The sequence below is a fragment of the Anas acuta genome, chromosome 3 (genome assembly GCF_963932015.1).
Source record: "Anas acuta chromosome 3, bAnaAcu1.1, whole genome shotgun sequence".
NCBI classification, from domain to species: domain Eukaryota; kingdom Metazoa; phylum Chordata; class Aves; order Anseriformes; family Anatidae; genus Anas; species Anas acuta.
Genome location: NC_088981.1, coordinates 85,227,851 through 85,244,551, shown reverse-complemented (window position 1 = coordinate 85,244,551; position 16,701 = coordinate 85,227,851). Strand labels below are relative to the sequence as shown.

The 16,701-nt window shown below is 37.0% G+C and overlaps 1 protein-coding gene and 1 long non-coding RNA gene across 4 annotated transcripts in view; one reads left to right on the top strand and one right to left on the bottom strand.

The window, feature by feature from the left end:
• The window catches only part of LOC137854566 (uncharacterized), a 59,576-nt gene that overhangs the window by 24,874 nt on the left and 18,001 nt on the right, over nt 1-16,701 (top strand). Inside the window, exon 1 of one of the 3 annotated variants that reach the window (XR_011095234.1) lies at nt 7,509-7,681. The exons of 1 other annotated variant lie outside the window; for it this stretch is intronic. This is a non-coding gene — a long non-coding RNA (uncharacterized lncRNA). Of the gene's footprint in view, nt 1-7,508; nt 7,682-13,681; nt 13,825-16,701 lie in introns of those variants that run through there. One more of the 3 variants, XR_011095237.1, reaches the window with a different exon arrangement.
• The window catches only part of IMPG1 (interphotoreceptor matrix proteoglycan 1), a 63,135-nt gene that overhangs the window by 30,235 nt on the left and 16,199 nt on the right, over nt 1-16,701 (bottom strand). Inside the window, exons 3-10 of the mRNA XM_068678141.1 lie at nt 14,871-15,037; nt 14,631-14,659; nt 12,004-12,071; nt 11,128-11,219; nt 7,495-7,641; nt 5,033-5,091; nt 3,201-3,221; nt 1,639-1,892 (exon numbers count right to left, since the gene is read on the bottom strand). Coding sequence (XP_068534242.1) covers nt 1,639-1,892; nt 3,201-3,221; nt 5,033-5,091; nt 7,495-7,641; nt 11,128-11,219; nt 12,004-12,071; nt 14,631-14,659; nt 14,871-15,037 — 837 coding nt within the window. The remainder of the gene's footprint in view (nt 1-1,638; nt 1,893-3,200; nt 3,222-5,032; nt 5,092-7,494; nt 7,642-11,127; nt 11,220-12,003; nt 12,072-14,630; nt 14,660-14,870; nt 15,038-16,701) is intronic.

The following is a 16,701-nucleotide window of genomic DNA, read 5'->3' as shown; positions in this document are numbered from 1 at the left end:
TTTTACCCACAGTCTATGCTATTGTTACTCCTACTGCTTTGGCTTTTGTGCCCAGTTGCTTCTTTAACCCTCTCAAATGAGATCTTTAAACACATATCACAGAATCACAGAACTGTAGGGGTTGGAAGGGACCTCGAAAGATCATTGGGTCCAACCCCGCTGCCAAAGCAGGTTCCTCAGAGCAGGCTGTCCAGGTAGGTGTCCAGACAGGCCTTGCATATCTGCAGAGAAGGAGACTCCACAACCTCCCTGGGCAACCTGTTCCAATGCTCCGTCACCCTCATCATGAAGAAGTTCTTTCGCATGTCAGTGTGGAACTTCCTGTGCTCTAACTTGCAGCCATTGCCCCTTGTCCTATCCCCACAAACCACTGAGAAGAGGTTGGCTACATCCTTCTGTCCCCCACCCCTCAGATATCTATATACACTGAGGAGATCCCCTCTCAGTCTTCTCTTCTCCAGGCTGAACAGACCCAGGTCTCTCAGCCTTTCTTCATAGGGAAGATGCTCCAGGCCCCATATCATCTTTGTGGCCCTCTGCTGGACTCTTTCCAGGAGATCCCTGTCTTTCTTGTACCAGGGAGCCCAGAACTGGACACTAGACACAGGTGAGGCCTGACCAGGGCAGAATAGAGGGAGAGGATAAGCATGCAAGTTGCTTTTCTGAAATTTATTATTAAAAATAACTAGAGAGAAATAGTTGATTAAAAATAGACATTACTAAAGTGTTCCATATCCACAAAAATTTGGCTTGGCACTTTCAATCTATCTTCAAATATGATATTTTAATAATACTGACCGTATTAGTTCATCTAAACATTTTTAGAGGGACAAAAATGCTCCTGTTTCTAGATGAAACTTTCTGGCTAAGATCTGGTGTGTGTTTTAACATCACTTTGACAAATAGACATATGAGAAATATTTAAAAATTTTTCCCCATTTTTGATCCATCTCCCCAAAACTAGGTGTACGCTAGCTTTGAAAAAATTATTGTTGGGCTATAAAGGGGATGTTTATTAGCTGGATTACTGGACTAGATGTAGCCCTTCAACCTCCTGCTAGGGCTATTCTAAACAAGCTTTAGTGCTATCCTAAACTTGTCTCTACACTTCCTCTATGTTTCAGAGAGAAAAATGATTCATGCCACTGATTATAGATTGAGATCAAATGCACTCTAAGGTGTGCCTTTGTTTCTCCAATGGGAGGTTAGATAACTTGCTTACAATAGAGGCTTAGCTTTTCGAAATCTAGGTTTTGTTTAGAGGAAACTCCCCCTCCCTCTCTCCCCCCCCCCCATACTGGGAAATCAGAATGATTTAGTGAATATTCATGATATCTTGCTGTTTGCTTCTCCTCTTGTTTGTCCTAGTGTGCAAAATACCCAGACTTTCTAAACAAACAATAAAAACAGATTCTTCAGTGTGATTGGAAGTTAGGCTATATGATTATATAAAATCATATTTTGCTGTAAAATTTAACTTTGTTCTCTGCATCCTTTGAATGCTGTGCAACACTTAAGAGACTGGGATACATCAGATGAAAATGATCTGCGAGCAAAGCAAAGGAAAAGGTATTGAAGGTGAATAAATTTGCAAGAGCAAATTTCAGACTTGTGCCTGCTACTGGACTTCCTACTGACCGTCAGTAAACTGAAGTGTCCCAAGGTCTACTGGCAGGGACCTGTCTTCATGGAGTGCTATGGCAACCAGTTGCTGAAGGTCTGTTACTGTGAGTTTAGTTGCTGACATTTCCCTCTCTTCCTTTGGAGAAAGCAGAGTCTTTTCATTTTCAACCTTATTTGATCCAATAGTTGAGATGTCATCGACAGTGCTTTTGATTTCTGAGCCATCTCTCTCAAAGTTTACTACATATCGTGCTATAGTGCTGCTTGATCTGCAAGGGGAAGATGCAAAAATGTTCAGTGCAGCAAAAACAGTTAATGGGTGAAGCCTGTTTTTTACAAATGAACAGAAATATTCATGCGACCACAACATATTTTCTCCTGTAAGAATGATATAGATATACTACTTTCTAATGAACCTGTCACCTTAAAAATACTTCTGCTATGCATTAGCTTTTTTTTTTTTTTTAATACATTCTTTTTAATTAAAATTCCAATATTGAAAGATTATAAAAATGTTCTAACATAATCCAGTCTAAGATGACTACTCAGAGACCTGTGGTAATATGGTTTGAACTCATTGCTTATTGGTTTAAACAATCACAAGTGCCTGCTGGCAGTTAATAGAAGCCATAATCACCTATTAATTATACAAGAACCTATAAGAAGGGATTAGCAAATTCATAAAACTACAGATTATCAAAAATCCTATCATATCTTTAATTTTAACAGCCAGCAAGCAAACCACATTTCACAATGGGAGGCAGTTTTTCAAAGTTCAAATGAGTGTGTAAAACGTCTCCCTAGATGTACTTGTTCAACAGAAGACTTGAGTCTTTCCTGTTATTAATGCATCTCTTTTCATATACTAAATTTACATAATTAACATGAAAAATAACAAAACATTAATTGCCTTCTACAGCATCAAATACCTGGAGAGAGAGGAATTTCTCCTTACCTAGTATGTGCTATGCATTTACACGACATTGCAAGAATCCAGAAAAAAAAGGGAGAGATTCCTTCCTTTTAAACTATGTATAAAAGAGAAATTCTGGGAAGTTCCAGACAAATTATTCCTCAGCAACACTCCTAAATATCAACAAAAGGCTGTAGTTTTTTTTGTAGTAGCAGTCAGCAACTACCTGCATCAAGCTGGTGACTGGTGCCATTCTATCTGGCCTGATAACAGAGTTAACAAATCAAATCCTACATACTCATTGAAGATAATGTATATATGGAAACACAGCTAGGAAACAGGTGATTAAAAATGAAAATTCAAGTTTCCTTATTGTTTTTACTGTAAGTTTATGACTGATAGAGATCTTTTGTCATCTGAATATAATTTTTCTTAGGTCAATTTCCTTCCCTTTAGAGAGGTCCTAATAAACTTTGTTTGCATGAACCTTTCAGATTAAAGTAAAAGCTGGCCCTGCTGTTTTATATCACAGAATTTGTACCTGAGCAGAACACAAATCAATTCATTTTGTCACATCAAGATAAAAACCTATTATTGATGTATTTATCTACATTTATTACTCTATAAAATGATCTATCTTTATTATGAATTAAAGATAAATTACCCATCTTTCTCCTTCTTCTGTCTTCATTTCATCACAGAAAAAAGGGTGTGATAAAGGATTGCAAAAGAAAGAAAAACAAAGATTCATGTATACTGGTAAATCACTTACACATCAAAAACAGCTCTTGACAATTTATCTTCTGTGTGTCATCTATAATTTTTATCTCTGTGTGAAAATGACAGCTTACTCTCCATCATTACACTTTTTCCCTTCCAAACAATGGAAAACATCACGTTTTGAGTGAAAAACAAACAAACAAAACAAAACAAAAAAACAACAACAAAAAAAGAATTTTACTTTACCTTGATAGTCTGAAATATTTGAAATAGCTTTCCTATTTCCCACTACAAATGACACAATTTGAGCACTGTCATTGTTATTTTATATCTTTGTGGTGGTAGTAAATACCTTTGACAACAGTAGTAGCAACAATTACTCTTAACCACTCATGGTGCCTACTCAGATCCTAGTCACAGGGGTAATGACCTATTAATCACCTCTGGAGGACATGCCTATGTTGACCTTCTGTAATATAATGCCCTATTATTTTCCTTGATGAATTGTCTGGCACATCTCTAATGTTGTCAGTCCATATTGCCTTGTGGGATATGCTGCTAATAAATGAGGAAATATGGCGAAAGGAGAATGAACAACAACATATCTAAGACCCGTCTTTGGTGATCATGAGCTAACTAAATAGATGATGGGCAGCAATCCTTGTCATCCTTGTTGATGAATGTACTTATCAGCTCCTGAGATCTAAGATCAATTTACTAAACAGATCACAGATTTCTGAGTCACGACTGAAACACATTACTTAATGTAAGTTGTAACCATGAGATACTACTACAGATTTTCTTAGCTGGTCATGCAGTAGCCAGCCTTCTCTTTTCTTACATTAATTATCAAAATGTTAAGCAGTCATTTTCACTCTGTTTTGCTCTTCTCTCTCCTATTTCCCAGCAATTTTGCGGAGGGAAAAGCTGGGAAGAAATATGCTTTGTCTAAAATTGCATTGAGATATGTTCTTCATATCTCAATGTTCTTCAACATGTATTAAGTATTATTAGAAGGGCTGAATGTTTCTGGTATCGTGCCATAAGCCCACATATTTCTGTCTCATCCTTCTCTTTCTTTGTCTTTTTTTTTTTTTTTTTAAATTATTATTATTAGTAGTAGTAATATGGTTTTCCCTTGGCTCTTTACCTAATGTGTTATTTGTTGAAACATTAACAAATGAAATATTCAGTTTTTGAAAGAAATCGTAGATTCTCTATTGAAAAATTATACAGTAGCTTTTATCAGCAGTAAACATACAAGGAAGCTAACACTAACATAAATGGCAAGACAGAACAGGAATCTATTAAAAAATAAAGCATTTTAATTGTTTGACATATCTGGGAGCAACCTATTGGAAAACTTTTATAAGTGTGAACATGTATCCTCCTGCAACCTTCTCTTTCCAAGGCACCTTCACTTTGATCTATGAAGAGCACAGGATCCACACACAAAAAAGTAGCCACCTAAATCATCATGCTCTTAACTCTCTTTGCCTTGTCATTTAAGAAATTCCTTAATACAATGTTGCTAGCAAACAAACAATTTCAAAACATTTATTACTTCACCTGCAGTAGGATTTCTAGTTCCCACAGAGAATCAAAGCTACTTCTTAATAATTCAAATGCTCATAGTCTCACTTTGAATGTGTTTGCACTTCTCTCCATATTGTCACTGTATTGTTCCCAGAGAACTATTTTCTGTTTACAGTAATACATACTCCACTATTAATAGGTCTCTTCCAGCAGAAATATGAGTCCAATTTTCTTACTTACTTAAATCCTAATACGTGGATTTCTTTAAATCCTGGAAGCTTCTCAAATATTTTTTGCATCTATAGAAAAACATAAACTTGTTAATCCAGTATAATTTCTACTACTAAAAAAGCAAAATAAAATATTAAATAACTAGCTTATATTTTTCATATTTTAGAAATAGCTTTAGGAAACAGTTTTAAGTGCCCTTTTTTGGTATCAGCTTTGCTCAACTTAAAGAGAATATTTGGTTTGTACATGCTGCTTGTATCACCTGTTAATAGATGAAATGAAGTACAAAATGTGTCTTTTTTAAAGTAATGCAGTTATTAACTGGATTATCACCTATTTACATAACAGAGGGAGTCAAGCAAGATGCATTGAATAAAACGTTTTTCTTATTTTCAGTTGTTTTGGTTCATAAATTGTTTGGTTCATAAATTGTCATTCAGATCACTCTAACTGTGAACTGTTAATTATTTTGAAACACTAAACACATGTAGATATATTTAGAATATCTGTGAACTTCTTTATAAATGAAAGTTTGAGCTGTCTCATACAAATAGAATCACTGTGTATATTTTCAATTCAAATGCAAACAATTGTACAATTAAATGTTTTTGAATAAAAGAATAAATAACGAGCAGAGAATATGAATTCTGTATACATTTTTCAGACTAGAATAACGTGTTTCTATCAGCACCTCAATAACTAACAATGTTTTGAACTCTAACTGACTTGGTAAGCACAAATTGGTCCTTTTCTGTTGTAGCTAACCAAAAAAGAGTATATGATGTATATCTTTTGTGTCAGAAGATGGATTTTTCTTAAAGACACAGTGCCAGTGTTCTTTTCTGATTCATTTTCTGGTCCTGTTAAGTATCAAGCAACATATTATCTAGGCATTTAATCTCCTAGCAAAGCCTGTGAAGTTGAGGGAATTCAGCACTTAAAAAGAAATGAAAACACTTTTTGAGGGACAAGGTCTTTTTAATTCAGCATATCATTTATATGTATATGAGGTAAAAAGTGGAGGTCTTTTCTCTTCCTTAGCTGTATATTTCCATTCAAACGCCATATAAATTTAAAGCTTATTTATTCATGAGTGAACATTTACCAGAACTGGTAAGGAATGTGCAGTCAGACCTACAGCTTTCTCTGTATCTCTAAGGTAAGTTAAGTGAAGAAGTAGAAGAAAATGGGGATATTATCTCAATACCATTATCACTAATATTCCTAGGTGTCTTTTTTTTTTTTTTTTTTTCTCCCAACAAACATAAGAGAAGCTAATATCTAGTGCAGAAAATGGGTATCATCTATAATTCCTTTGCACATCTCTCACAACAGGACAGTAAGAAAGGAACTGAGGTAACTACTTCATTTTGAGCGTGGTCTGACTCTAGAAAGTAGTGCAGAAGTAATATTTATGTAATTATGCAAGTAATAATGCATCCTCCATGGAATTGTTTGGAGGAAAGTGCATCAGCTGTATTTCATGGTACTGGACTGTTAATCATTATTTAGTCAATATTTCATGTCAAGAACAGCTTTGGATTCTTTAATGTGGACAGATAAAGTTTCATGGCAGTGGAAAATAACCTAACAATCAGGAAACTTTACATTTTTCCCCTTCCTATATGCTCTTCCTTATATTCTACTTGCATGCTATAGCAACATTTTAAAATTAATGAAATAACTCAAAAGTCAGATTGCTGAATTGCATCATTAAATATGTGACAACCAAAGTCAGCAGGCAGTTCTTTTTGAGGATGACACTGGAAATCTCCAGAGAAGCCACTTTTTATCTGTTCTGCCAAAACTCTCTTCACTGTTTTTCTATGCATATCTGAAAATGAACCAGGATAGTGAAATAGCTTGTACCGACGAACACTCATGAAACTGATGAGCAACTTGTTAAATTTACTAAGCAAGCCTTTGGGGAATTTTGTCATTAATTGCTATCTATATAAATGATAGCTGAACATTCAGTTATCATTATTAATTATACAAAGACACAACAGATGTTCCAGTTCTTACAGAAACTATGGTAATGTACAACAAAATGATGGGAAGTCCTTTGAAGAGTAGTTCAGACAACAGCAGCTAATTGCTTTTAACATTTATATTACATTTCTCATTAGTTTTATTACAGAAATTAAATTATGACAAAGTACTGTCCATGAATTCCTGATTAAGCCCAAATTATATACCTAAAGTTACAGTTGGACCAATATTCTCCTCATCAGTTATTTGAGGCTCTACTGCTGACCAAGATGCTGGCTTGGTAGCTGGACAGATGGCCTAAACAAGCGCAAAAGATATCTGTACATGAAGGAAAACTGAAGGTCTTGAGACAATAGAAATTATCTACTTTAAGTGAGGATGGTTGATTCTAGTTCTTTTTCACTGTGAAGGTAATTTCATGTTATGAATCTCAAAAAAGGTATAAAGCCAGCTTTTCAGCATTCACTAAACCTCCTTACCTGTAGCTGAAATTTGGCAGCTAGTTGTCGGTACTGTGGGGAATTGGGGTCATTAAGTTCAGCTGTGTACTCCTGATCAGTGAGAGTGACACTGAATTCTACCATTTGCTCTGCAGGCAGTTCTGGGACTGTATTTGTTCCTAGTTCCTGGAAAAAAAGAGGAGAGAAAAAAATGGGAGAAATAAAGGCAAGTGATTTTTTTCTCCCTACATTTCAGTATTGAATAGATAGAACTATTCCTTTTAGGCCCCTCCCCAAAATAGCTTTCTGAACCATATCCTGCAAATAGCAAGGCTTCCCAGATGTATCTGTGGGCTTGTTTCTTCTGCCTTTGCGAACAAGTTTCTATTACTGTGACTGGAGTGTTGCCTTTTATATGCAATAATGAAGATGATGAAGAGAATCAAGCCATTTCTTGCAGAGAAAGAACTCTTCTTCTTTCCACTGTCACGAAAGTGTTATGGCTTTACTTGACATTTTGGAGGAAAGTTTGTTACCTCAAGGTGCAAGCAAATGTTGAAAGCTGGTTGGTATCCTACCCTTATAATGCCTTTGGTCAACAAGCAAGACTGCCAGACCATCTGTTACAGTATCATGTTCAGACATATGTATTTTTTTTCCTTATAGTAAAGTAGAATTGGCCCTACCTGGTTTACACCTTTCCTGTGCAGTTGACTTTACTGCTTTTAAAAGTACTCTTATTATGTTTATTGATTCCCAAAACAGTTTGCAATTTTGGCCTACATTAGTAAATTTTTTCCTTTAACAATATTAATCTCCAAAAGCCAATTACTTTGCAGGCTACCATGCCCTGACCACAGGAAGGAATGTCACCATGGGTGCATTCAGAAAGATTTTCTAGATCATCCCAGATGTAATGTAATATTTTTGCTGATTATGGCGTCAGTAGGGAATTCTTGTTCACAAACAGTGCTCAGCTTCAAATTTCATATCTTGGAACACAAGCACCCGAGGGAAGTGATTCAGGGAGGCCAGCCAGGAAACTCTGCCTTCTGTCTATTTCTATTTTACTACAGAAGAAGTCTTTCACTTTTTGAATAAAACCTTTCAGGTTTCTACCATGTTTGGCTGTCAAAAATATGAAAGACTTTAACACAGAACAAGAAATTTTGTTTACTACTATGATTGGATATACATTGCTTATTTATACTTATTAATAATAGTTAGATACTCTATATTCTTTTAACACTTCTTTGCATTTGGATTTGCTCATGGACAATTCTACTCTCAACCATACATTTTATACCCTGGTTAGAAAGAACAACAAGAACAGGATGATTGAGAATGGTTGGGGCCCCTGATGTTGGGGCCCATCATCTTTAATATCTATATTGACAATTTGGATGAAGGAATTGAGTGCACCCTCAGTAAGTTTGCAGATGACACAAAGTTGAGGGAAAGTGTCAATCTTCCAGAGAGTAGGAAGGCCCTGCAGAGGGACCTGGACAGGTTGGGTTGATGGGCAGAGGCCAAGGGGATGAGGTTCAACATGGAAAAGTGTTGGGCCCTGCACTTTGGCCACAACAACCCCATGCAGTGCTACAGGCTTGGGGCAGAGTTGCTGGAAAGCTGTGCAGAGGAAAAGGATCTGGGGGTGTTGATTGATGCTTGCCTGAACATGAGCTGGCAGTGTGCCCAGGTGGCCAAGAAGGCCAATGGCATCCTGGCTTGTATTAGGAACAGCATAGCCAGCAGGACCGGGGAGGTGATCGTCCCCCCATACTCTGTTCTGGTGAGGCCACACCTTGAGTACTGTGTTCAGTTTTGGGCCCCTCATATCCAGAGAAGGGCTACAAAGCTGGTGAAGGGCCTGGAACACAAGTCCTGTGAGGAGTGGCTGAGGAAACTGGGGTTGTTCAGTCGGGAAGACGAAGCTTGGGAGAGACCTTATTGCTCTCTATAATTACCTGAAAGGAAGGTGTGGGGAGCTGGGGATTGGCCCTTTCTCACAGGACTAGACTAGGACTAGAGGGACTTGCCTCGAGTTGCATCAGAGTAGGTTTAGGTTGGAAATGAGGAAACATTTCTTCTCAGAAAGAGTTGTCAGGCAATGGAACAGGTTGCCCAGGGAAGCAGTGGAGTCACCGTCCCTTGGGGGTGTTTAAGGAAAGATTGGATGTGGAGCTTAGGGACATGCTTTAGTGGGTAATTGTGGTAGGGAGATGGTTGAACCACATGATTTTGGAGGTCAAAAAGGCTTTTACAGCCTTAATGATTCTATGAGAAGAAGCTGGCCCAAGAGAGCAGCAGACCAGACTGAATCCCACAGACAGGTGGGGTTTCCATTTCTGCTGTTGGGTGGGTTGGCATAATGCTCCTGGAGACATCTGTCCGATATATAACACCTGGGTTTTGATAGCTTCCAAGAATAAGCAGAAGAAATATGCACAGTTACAATGTGTCAGGGGATAAGAGAGAAAATAGGACATTAATACAATAAAGAATAAGTGAAAGAGGAAAGAATGTATTCTGCCCCCATTAGTTCTGCATAACTCAGCTCTGCATAACTCAGCTCTGCTAAGTCATGACACGTGATGCCTCTGTTTTGAAGGAAAATATATTTTGCACTGTATATAAAAATATGGTTTAGTGGGTGATATTAGTGGAAGGGGGATGGTTGGATCAGATGATCTTGGAGGTCTTTTCCAACTTTAATGGTTCTATGACTGTTCTGTAACACTATACAATATAAATACAAGATCAAGGAATATATGCTTTCTAGATGGCATGAGATACAAGTAGATAGTTGAGACTTTTAAGATGAGTTTGTTTATCTGGATCCTGAGGATGAAATAATTTCAGACAGTAAAAATACTGTTTATCTAGGATTATCCTGGTGTAATTCCTGTTCCAGAGCTGAGAAGCTTGCTGAGGTGGGATGGTGAAAGGCAGCATTTTCTGTAGTGTGGTGGGTGAGGTTTTGGCCAGCATTACCACTCTGAAATTCTTGGTGGTGATGCTGAGACCCTAAGTTCACACAACTGGGGAGGAGGTGGAATGAGCCTCTGTTTATGCTGAGAGCACACAGACAACAAAAAACCCAGACAGTCTTTCCAAAGAGCTACTCCAGAAGGGTAAACTCTTTCGAAAGAGAAAGAAACCTTAGAGCAAAGCAGAAGAGAAATTCAAGACAAGGGTTCCTGCCTGGAACTCCTCAGATGTGTGACCCACCCAGGGCCCTGGACAGATCTCAGTCTGCCTCCAGAGGGCTTCTGGAAGGTTTTTAATGAAAAGCAATTTGCAAAATGGTGTAAAAAAAGCAACAAGCTCCCAATTAACAGAAAAAAAAAAAAAAAAAAGAAGAAAAAAAGAAGAAAACAAAAAAAGACTTTAAAAAGTGATTGCAATATTTTTATACTTTCTACTGCATATGCAAGAGCCATCATTCATGATATAGATCAGATGTTGATAAAACCCTTCAACCCTACTGTCAGTAACAAAGGGGAGCATTAATGGTTTATAAACATTAAACTTTTAAAAGTTTTTCCCTGTTTTTCTGCCCCTCCTTTTTTTTTTTTTTTTTTTTTTTTTTTTTTTTTTTCCTGCTAGCTGAGTTCAAAAAAGGTGAAAAGGTGAGTGAAAAGGAGGGATAGAAAAACGGGCTATCCTCACCTTCACAGGAGTCTTCGTGTCATTGACAATTTCATTGAGTAGCGTGCCATTAGGTATCGGTGCATATGGAGGGAGGGATGAACCAGGGGGACCTGGCAGAGATTCAAATAAAATCATGTGAGAACAGGTTTGCACATCAAAGATAGACAAAAATCTTCCCTTTTCTGTGTGTTGGTCAGTTGTCAGCTCCCTGAGAGATCTTTGTGTCTGTGATGGCCATTTATTCAATTTAAAGTAACAAGTCTTTGACAGTTTTCCAGCTGGTGGCAAAGCTACCACACTAGTAGTCATTATCAGTAAGATTCTGTCATATTCAATCCTCTTAAAAATATGTATGCAGGATGTTTCCTCCTTGAATCAAACTGCTCATATTTACAGATTATTATCATGGAATAAATTTCTATCTTTTTTTAAAGAACTCTGACATACAACAGTGTTGGTAGGTCTAAATGGATCAATTACTCAGATTAATGTCTTTGTATCACTGTGACTTTCTGGCTAATGTAATTGTTTATTTTCATCCATTTCCTTATTTTGGTTAACAAAATGCAGCATCTATAAATGTTATCTCATAAATGAAGCAAAATCAGCTCTACTCACTGCATGTGAAACTGTGAAAACATAGTTTATAAGATGCATTAAAGACAGTGAAGAAAAACTGAAATGCTACACTTGAATAGAATCATAGAAGAAATGCTGTAGAGAAATAAAAAAATGCTTCTTATAGAATATTTTGCTAGACCATTTTTATTGTACATGACTGAACTTGTCATGCTTCTACTGCATTCATTCAATTACAGACTTCTAAGATCCGAGTCACTGATTTTAGCTATTCTACTTAATGGGCAGCTACACAGCAAACAGATTTGACTTTACCTGTAGAAACAGAAGGAATGTCTTCCAGCTTTTTGCCACCTGTTTTTTCTGTGGATATTTCATCTTTCCTATCAATCAAATAGAAATGAGTGATTTAGTGCTGTACTGACAATGATGAAGGTGTAACAAAATGTAGAAATGGCACCTACATTAAATATAATTAAATGAAAAAAGTTATTTGTAGTGAAATATTTCATAAGCTGATTAGACAGGGCAATGGACCATTAGATTCTGTTTTATATTAATCAGTTTATGGAAGTATTTGCTTCCTGTGCTCTTCTTCAATATGGTTTTTGTTCTTACAATGAACAAAAATACTGATCAGATATATTCCTCTACCCAGTCCTGTTGGAAGTCTGCTCATGAGGTTTCATGAGTGATTTTCTTTGAACAGTAAGAAGGATGGAGTCACAGGGATAAGCACACTGCACAGAATCTTCTTTTTCTCTTTTCAGAGTCTATAAATAGTTGACCACTGACAGTAATGAGAACAAGACCTTATAAATTGTCTAAACCAACTGGTTATCTCCTTTGCTATATCTCATCCTATTGGGATAGTTTGATGAGTGTTTTGGCCTTCTAATCTTATATCCAATGGACATTTAATGGTTTCAAGGGCATTTCATACTTTGATATGAGGTGAGGATGGGAGGACTTTTTGTTTAGTTGTCAGCCTGCGCTAGAATATCATCAGTCTAAAGACAGTTTTGATTCAGATTCCTGGGACAATATTATAATGATAGTAGGAACCTTTAGATTTTGATCTGGATGTAATACTCGGGTTAATGCTTCCCATGGTCACCAGACAGACAGCTGAAACATCAAGTATATGGCAAGTAACAGGATAACAAGTGTGACAGGATTCATTTTTGTAATGTTAGTGTTATTATTTATTGTTTCTGTCATTTTACTGTTCTATGCTGATGAAAAAAAAATGGAACTGATTCTGCTAGCTTGCGTGGTGGAAGAAGTGTTGTATATAAACACATGTACAAAAAGTACACTATATAGTTGATGTTTTAAGGTTTCCTGTAGTTAAGACTGTAGAATAATTTCTACTCTAAAAAAAAAAAAATAAAATTATTAATTGTAGCTCTTGGAAACATTTGGATCCTTAGATAAGAATCTTTTAAGTCATATATTGAGATTTTTCTTTCCTAATATTTGATGTGAATAATTTCAGTTGTTTTGGGTTGTAAGTAGAGTGGGGAGAAAAAAAGAAGCCCCATCATGGAAATTAATGAGGAACATTTATATAGAAATATCTATTATTAAGACAGTGCATGCAGGTGGAGTGTTTGTGAAAACTGGTATGAGTGAAAGACCTGAGGGCACTGCAAATGTGTAGCGTCATGCTAACTGAGACAATGTAAAGCTCGTAGTGTGAACAGGAAAGATGGCTCGTCTGCGTTCCTACACAGGACCAGACTAGCTGTTTAGTAGCATAAATGAAGAGTATGACAACTCCTGATTTACACATTAATTAGGTATCTTATGCAGTGTGAACTAAATTTCTATTTGTAATGTTTTCACAAAGTCAAATAATATCTCTACATGATAACTTACAGAAGATACAGAACATTTCCCTAAACCACATAGTAGTAAGGATGAAAGTCCAACAATTCATAAGCACAGCTGTCTGTATTTCCAACTAAAATATTATTAATTTCATAGAATTTACCTCATCTTCCAAATCGTGCCTAGAGAAAACTTCATGGTTTACATAGAGCATAAGGACTCTGAAATCAGTCACTTCATTTATTGCCTTGCTGCTGCTGTTTGCACTAGATTGAGTGAGAAGACCTCCCTTTGGACTTTCAGGTGAGTTTAATTGGGCCTTACATTATTAAAAATACATTTATTAGAAAGAAGAATACTCAAAGCTCCCATGTCATAATCAAGAAAGATATAGAAGACCTCTGTGATCATGAGACACTATAACATATGAATAGAGATTATTTGCTACATTTGAAAATCTAAGAATATTTGAAAGAAAAATAATGCATAAATCAGAGAAACCATCGACAATGGTTTGTTTGGATGTGCTGTAGTATTTATATGCAGAGAGTTCAATATTGTAACTTTAATCCTCTCATTCTCAGACTTCTGAGCACTATCTGAAACATAATTTATTTCCAAGAGAGTTTTTTCGGAATAAAACATCACATTAATTTATGAGAACATGACATGTAAAAATACAAGGGAAAGCTAGTGAAGGCATAGCATTTTCATATTATTTCTCAAGTAGCCTCTCAGATAAACTTTTTTCAGCTCTCTGATTTTCCTTTTGAAAATTATAGGAATTGCATGTAATCTTTTGTCACTTTCTCCATTTACATTAGTCTAATGCAAGGCCACAGCTCTACCAGAGCAGTGCTTACATTAGTCTAAGAAGACATCCTGTGTTGTCTCCAAGTGAACAGGCAACTCAGATATTTGCCTGCCTTAATTATTTGTGATTCAATTACTGCAATCTATAACACATACAGCATACACATCTCTCACAGCATACACCAAATACACCACAGTGCTATCCACATATATGCTCACATCCACACACATCTACACGTATCTTTTTCATAAAAGTCAGTAACATGAAGTGATGAGGTTCTACTTGTGCTACTTACCTTTCCTGGAAGGTTCTATGTTTTACTCGCTGCAAAAAGATTAAGAAAAACAGCATTTTACTAGTGGATGCGTCCAACCATTGAGCAGAAGCCTGTTAGCTCTTTTGTTTATTTTTTTACATGTTTCTTCTAACACATGCCCCCTCCTCTTCCTGAGCAATATTTTGCCCTTATATAAGCAGATGGGGAAGCGACTTGGAAGTCTCCCTCAGTTTCTAAATAAACGTCAGTAATCCTTACCCGTTGGATTATTTCCAGGTGCTCTTGGGAATTGCTGAAGTTTTTGCCAATGTCAAATATGCAGAAGGTTTCCCTCTGGCAGGCAGTAACCCAGTTCTGATATTCAGAAGTATCAGGAATCCGATCCAGAAAAATACGAAAGGCTTCCCACACAGCTTCCTGGCAGACTGAGTAAGAAGAAAGGGGCTAGGGATGGATGTTTTGTACCAAAATGTAAAGTTGAAAGCCCTTTTTTTAAAGAGATTTGGGATTTACACATTTTACTGTACTTAGTAAATAAATCCATCTTCTGGGTATTTCTAGGTCTTTTAAGTACTTTTGAGTTGACAGTCATTTGCCTTAATGCTGAAGGATTAGTTTTCTCTGAGTTAAGGACTGTAATTTCCCTCATTTTAAAAAACAGATTAACTTGGTCTAACATCATCAGCGTGAAGAAAGGGCAAACACAAAGCACACTTTGTTTACTTCAAAAATACATACAGTGGATGTTCCAGTGACAGCAAACAGGAAGGTAAATTAAAGAAAAATAAATCTAGCAGTCTTCATAATTGAATAATCAAAATTTTAACTGTATATACAAGTTTTGTACATCAGAATGGTTAACTGGACATAGAATAAGCTAAGTAGAACACATGTAAGATTTCGATATTCATAGAATCATTTAGGTTGGAAAAGACCTCTGGAAAAGCCCAACTGTTTACCTAGCACTGCCAAGTTTACCCCTAAACCATGTCCCTAAGCACCACATCTACATGTTTTTTGAATACTTCCAGGGATGGTGACTTAACAACTTCTATGGGCAGTCTTTTCCTGTGCCTCACAACCCCTTCAGTGAAGATTTTTTTCCTAATATCAGATCTAAACCTTCCCTGGTGCAACTTGGGGCCATTTTCTCTTGTCCTATTGCTTGTTCCTTGGGAGAAGAGACTGCCCCTCATTCTGCTACAGGCTCGTAGTTGTAGAGAGTGATAAGGTCTCCCCTGAGCCTCCTTTTCTTCTGAAGTAGGGGAGTGAGAAAGTTATTGTGGTGTAGTTCAGCTGCCTAGCAAGGTAAAACCACCACATCCTGGCTAAATAACCAATACCAAGCCCTGGGGGATACAACTTATGACCCGTCTCCAGCTGGATTTAACTCTGTTCACCACAAAACTTTTGCCCTAGCCACCCAGCCAGTTGTTTACCCAGCAAAGTGTATGCCCATCCGAGCCATAGGCAGCCAGTTTCTCCAGGAGAATGCTGTGGGAGATGATGTCAAAAGCTTTACTAAAGTCTAGGTAGGTAACATTCACAGCCTTTCCCTCTTCCACTAACTAGGGCATCTTGTCCTGGAAGGAGATCAGGTTCATCAAGCAGGACCTGCCCTTCATAACCCCTTGCTAACTGGGTTGTCCTGCATGTGCCATGTAATGGCTTTCAAGATGATATACTCCATAACCTTCCCTGGCACTGAGGTCGGACTGACAGTCCTGTAGTTCCCTGGGTCCTCCTTCTGGCCCATCTTCAATGGAAAATATATTTTTTAAATGCATCAGGCTAAATTCATTTTCTTACATTCTAAAATTGCAATGCTTTTAGACTTCTCAAAGTTTTAAGGACTTCCTGTAGCATATACAGGCTTTTATGTTTCTTTAAGCACCTCTGGAAAAATTGAATGACTTAGTAAGGGTAAAATTCCTTTGGAAAGAACACCATTTTCTTCCTTTCTAGACAACTGTACACACGCATGTATTCAATATTAAAAATCTCCTCCGTGGAGATGAATCACCCAGTTAAATGCCAAGCTACATCAGACAAGATTAACAGGGACTGTGGCTGTGGAGAGAACAGTAGC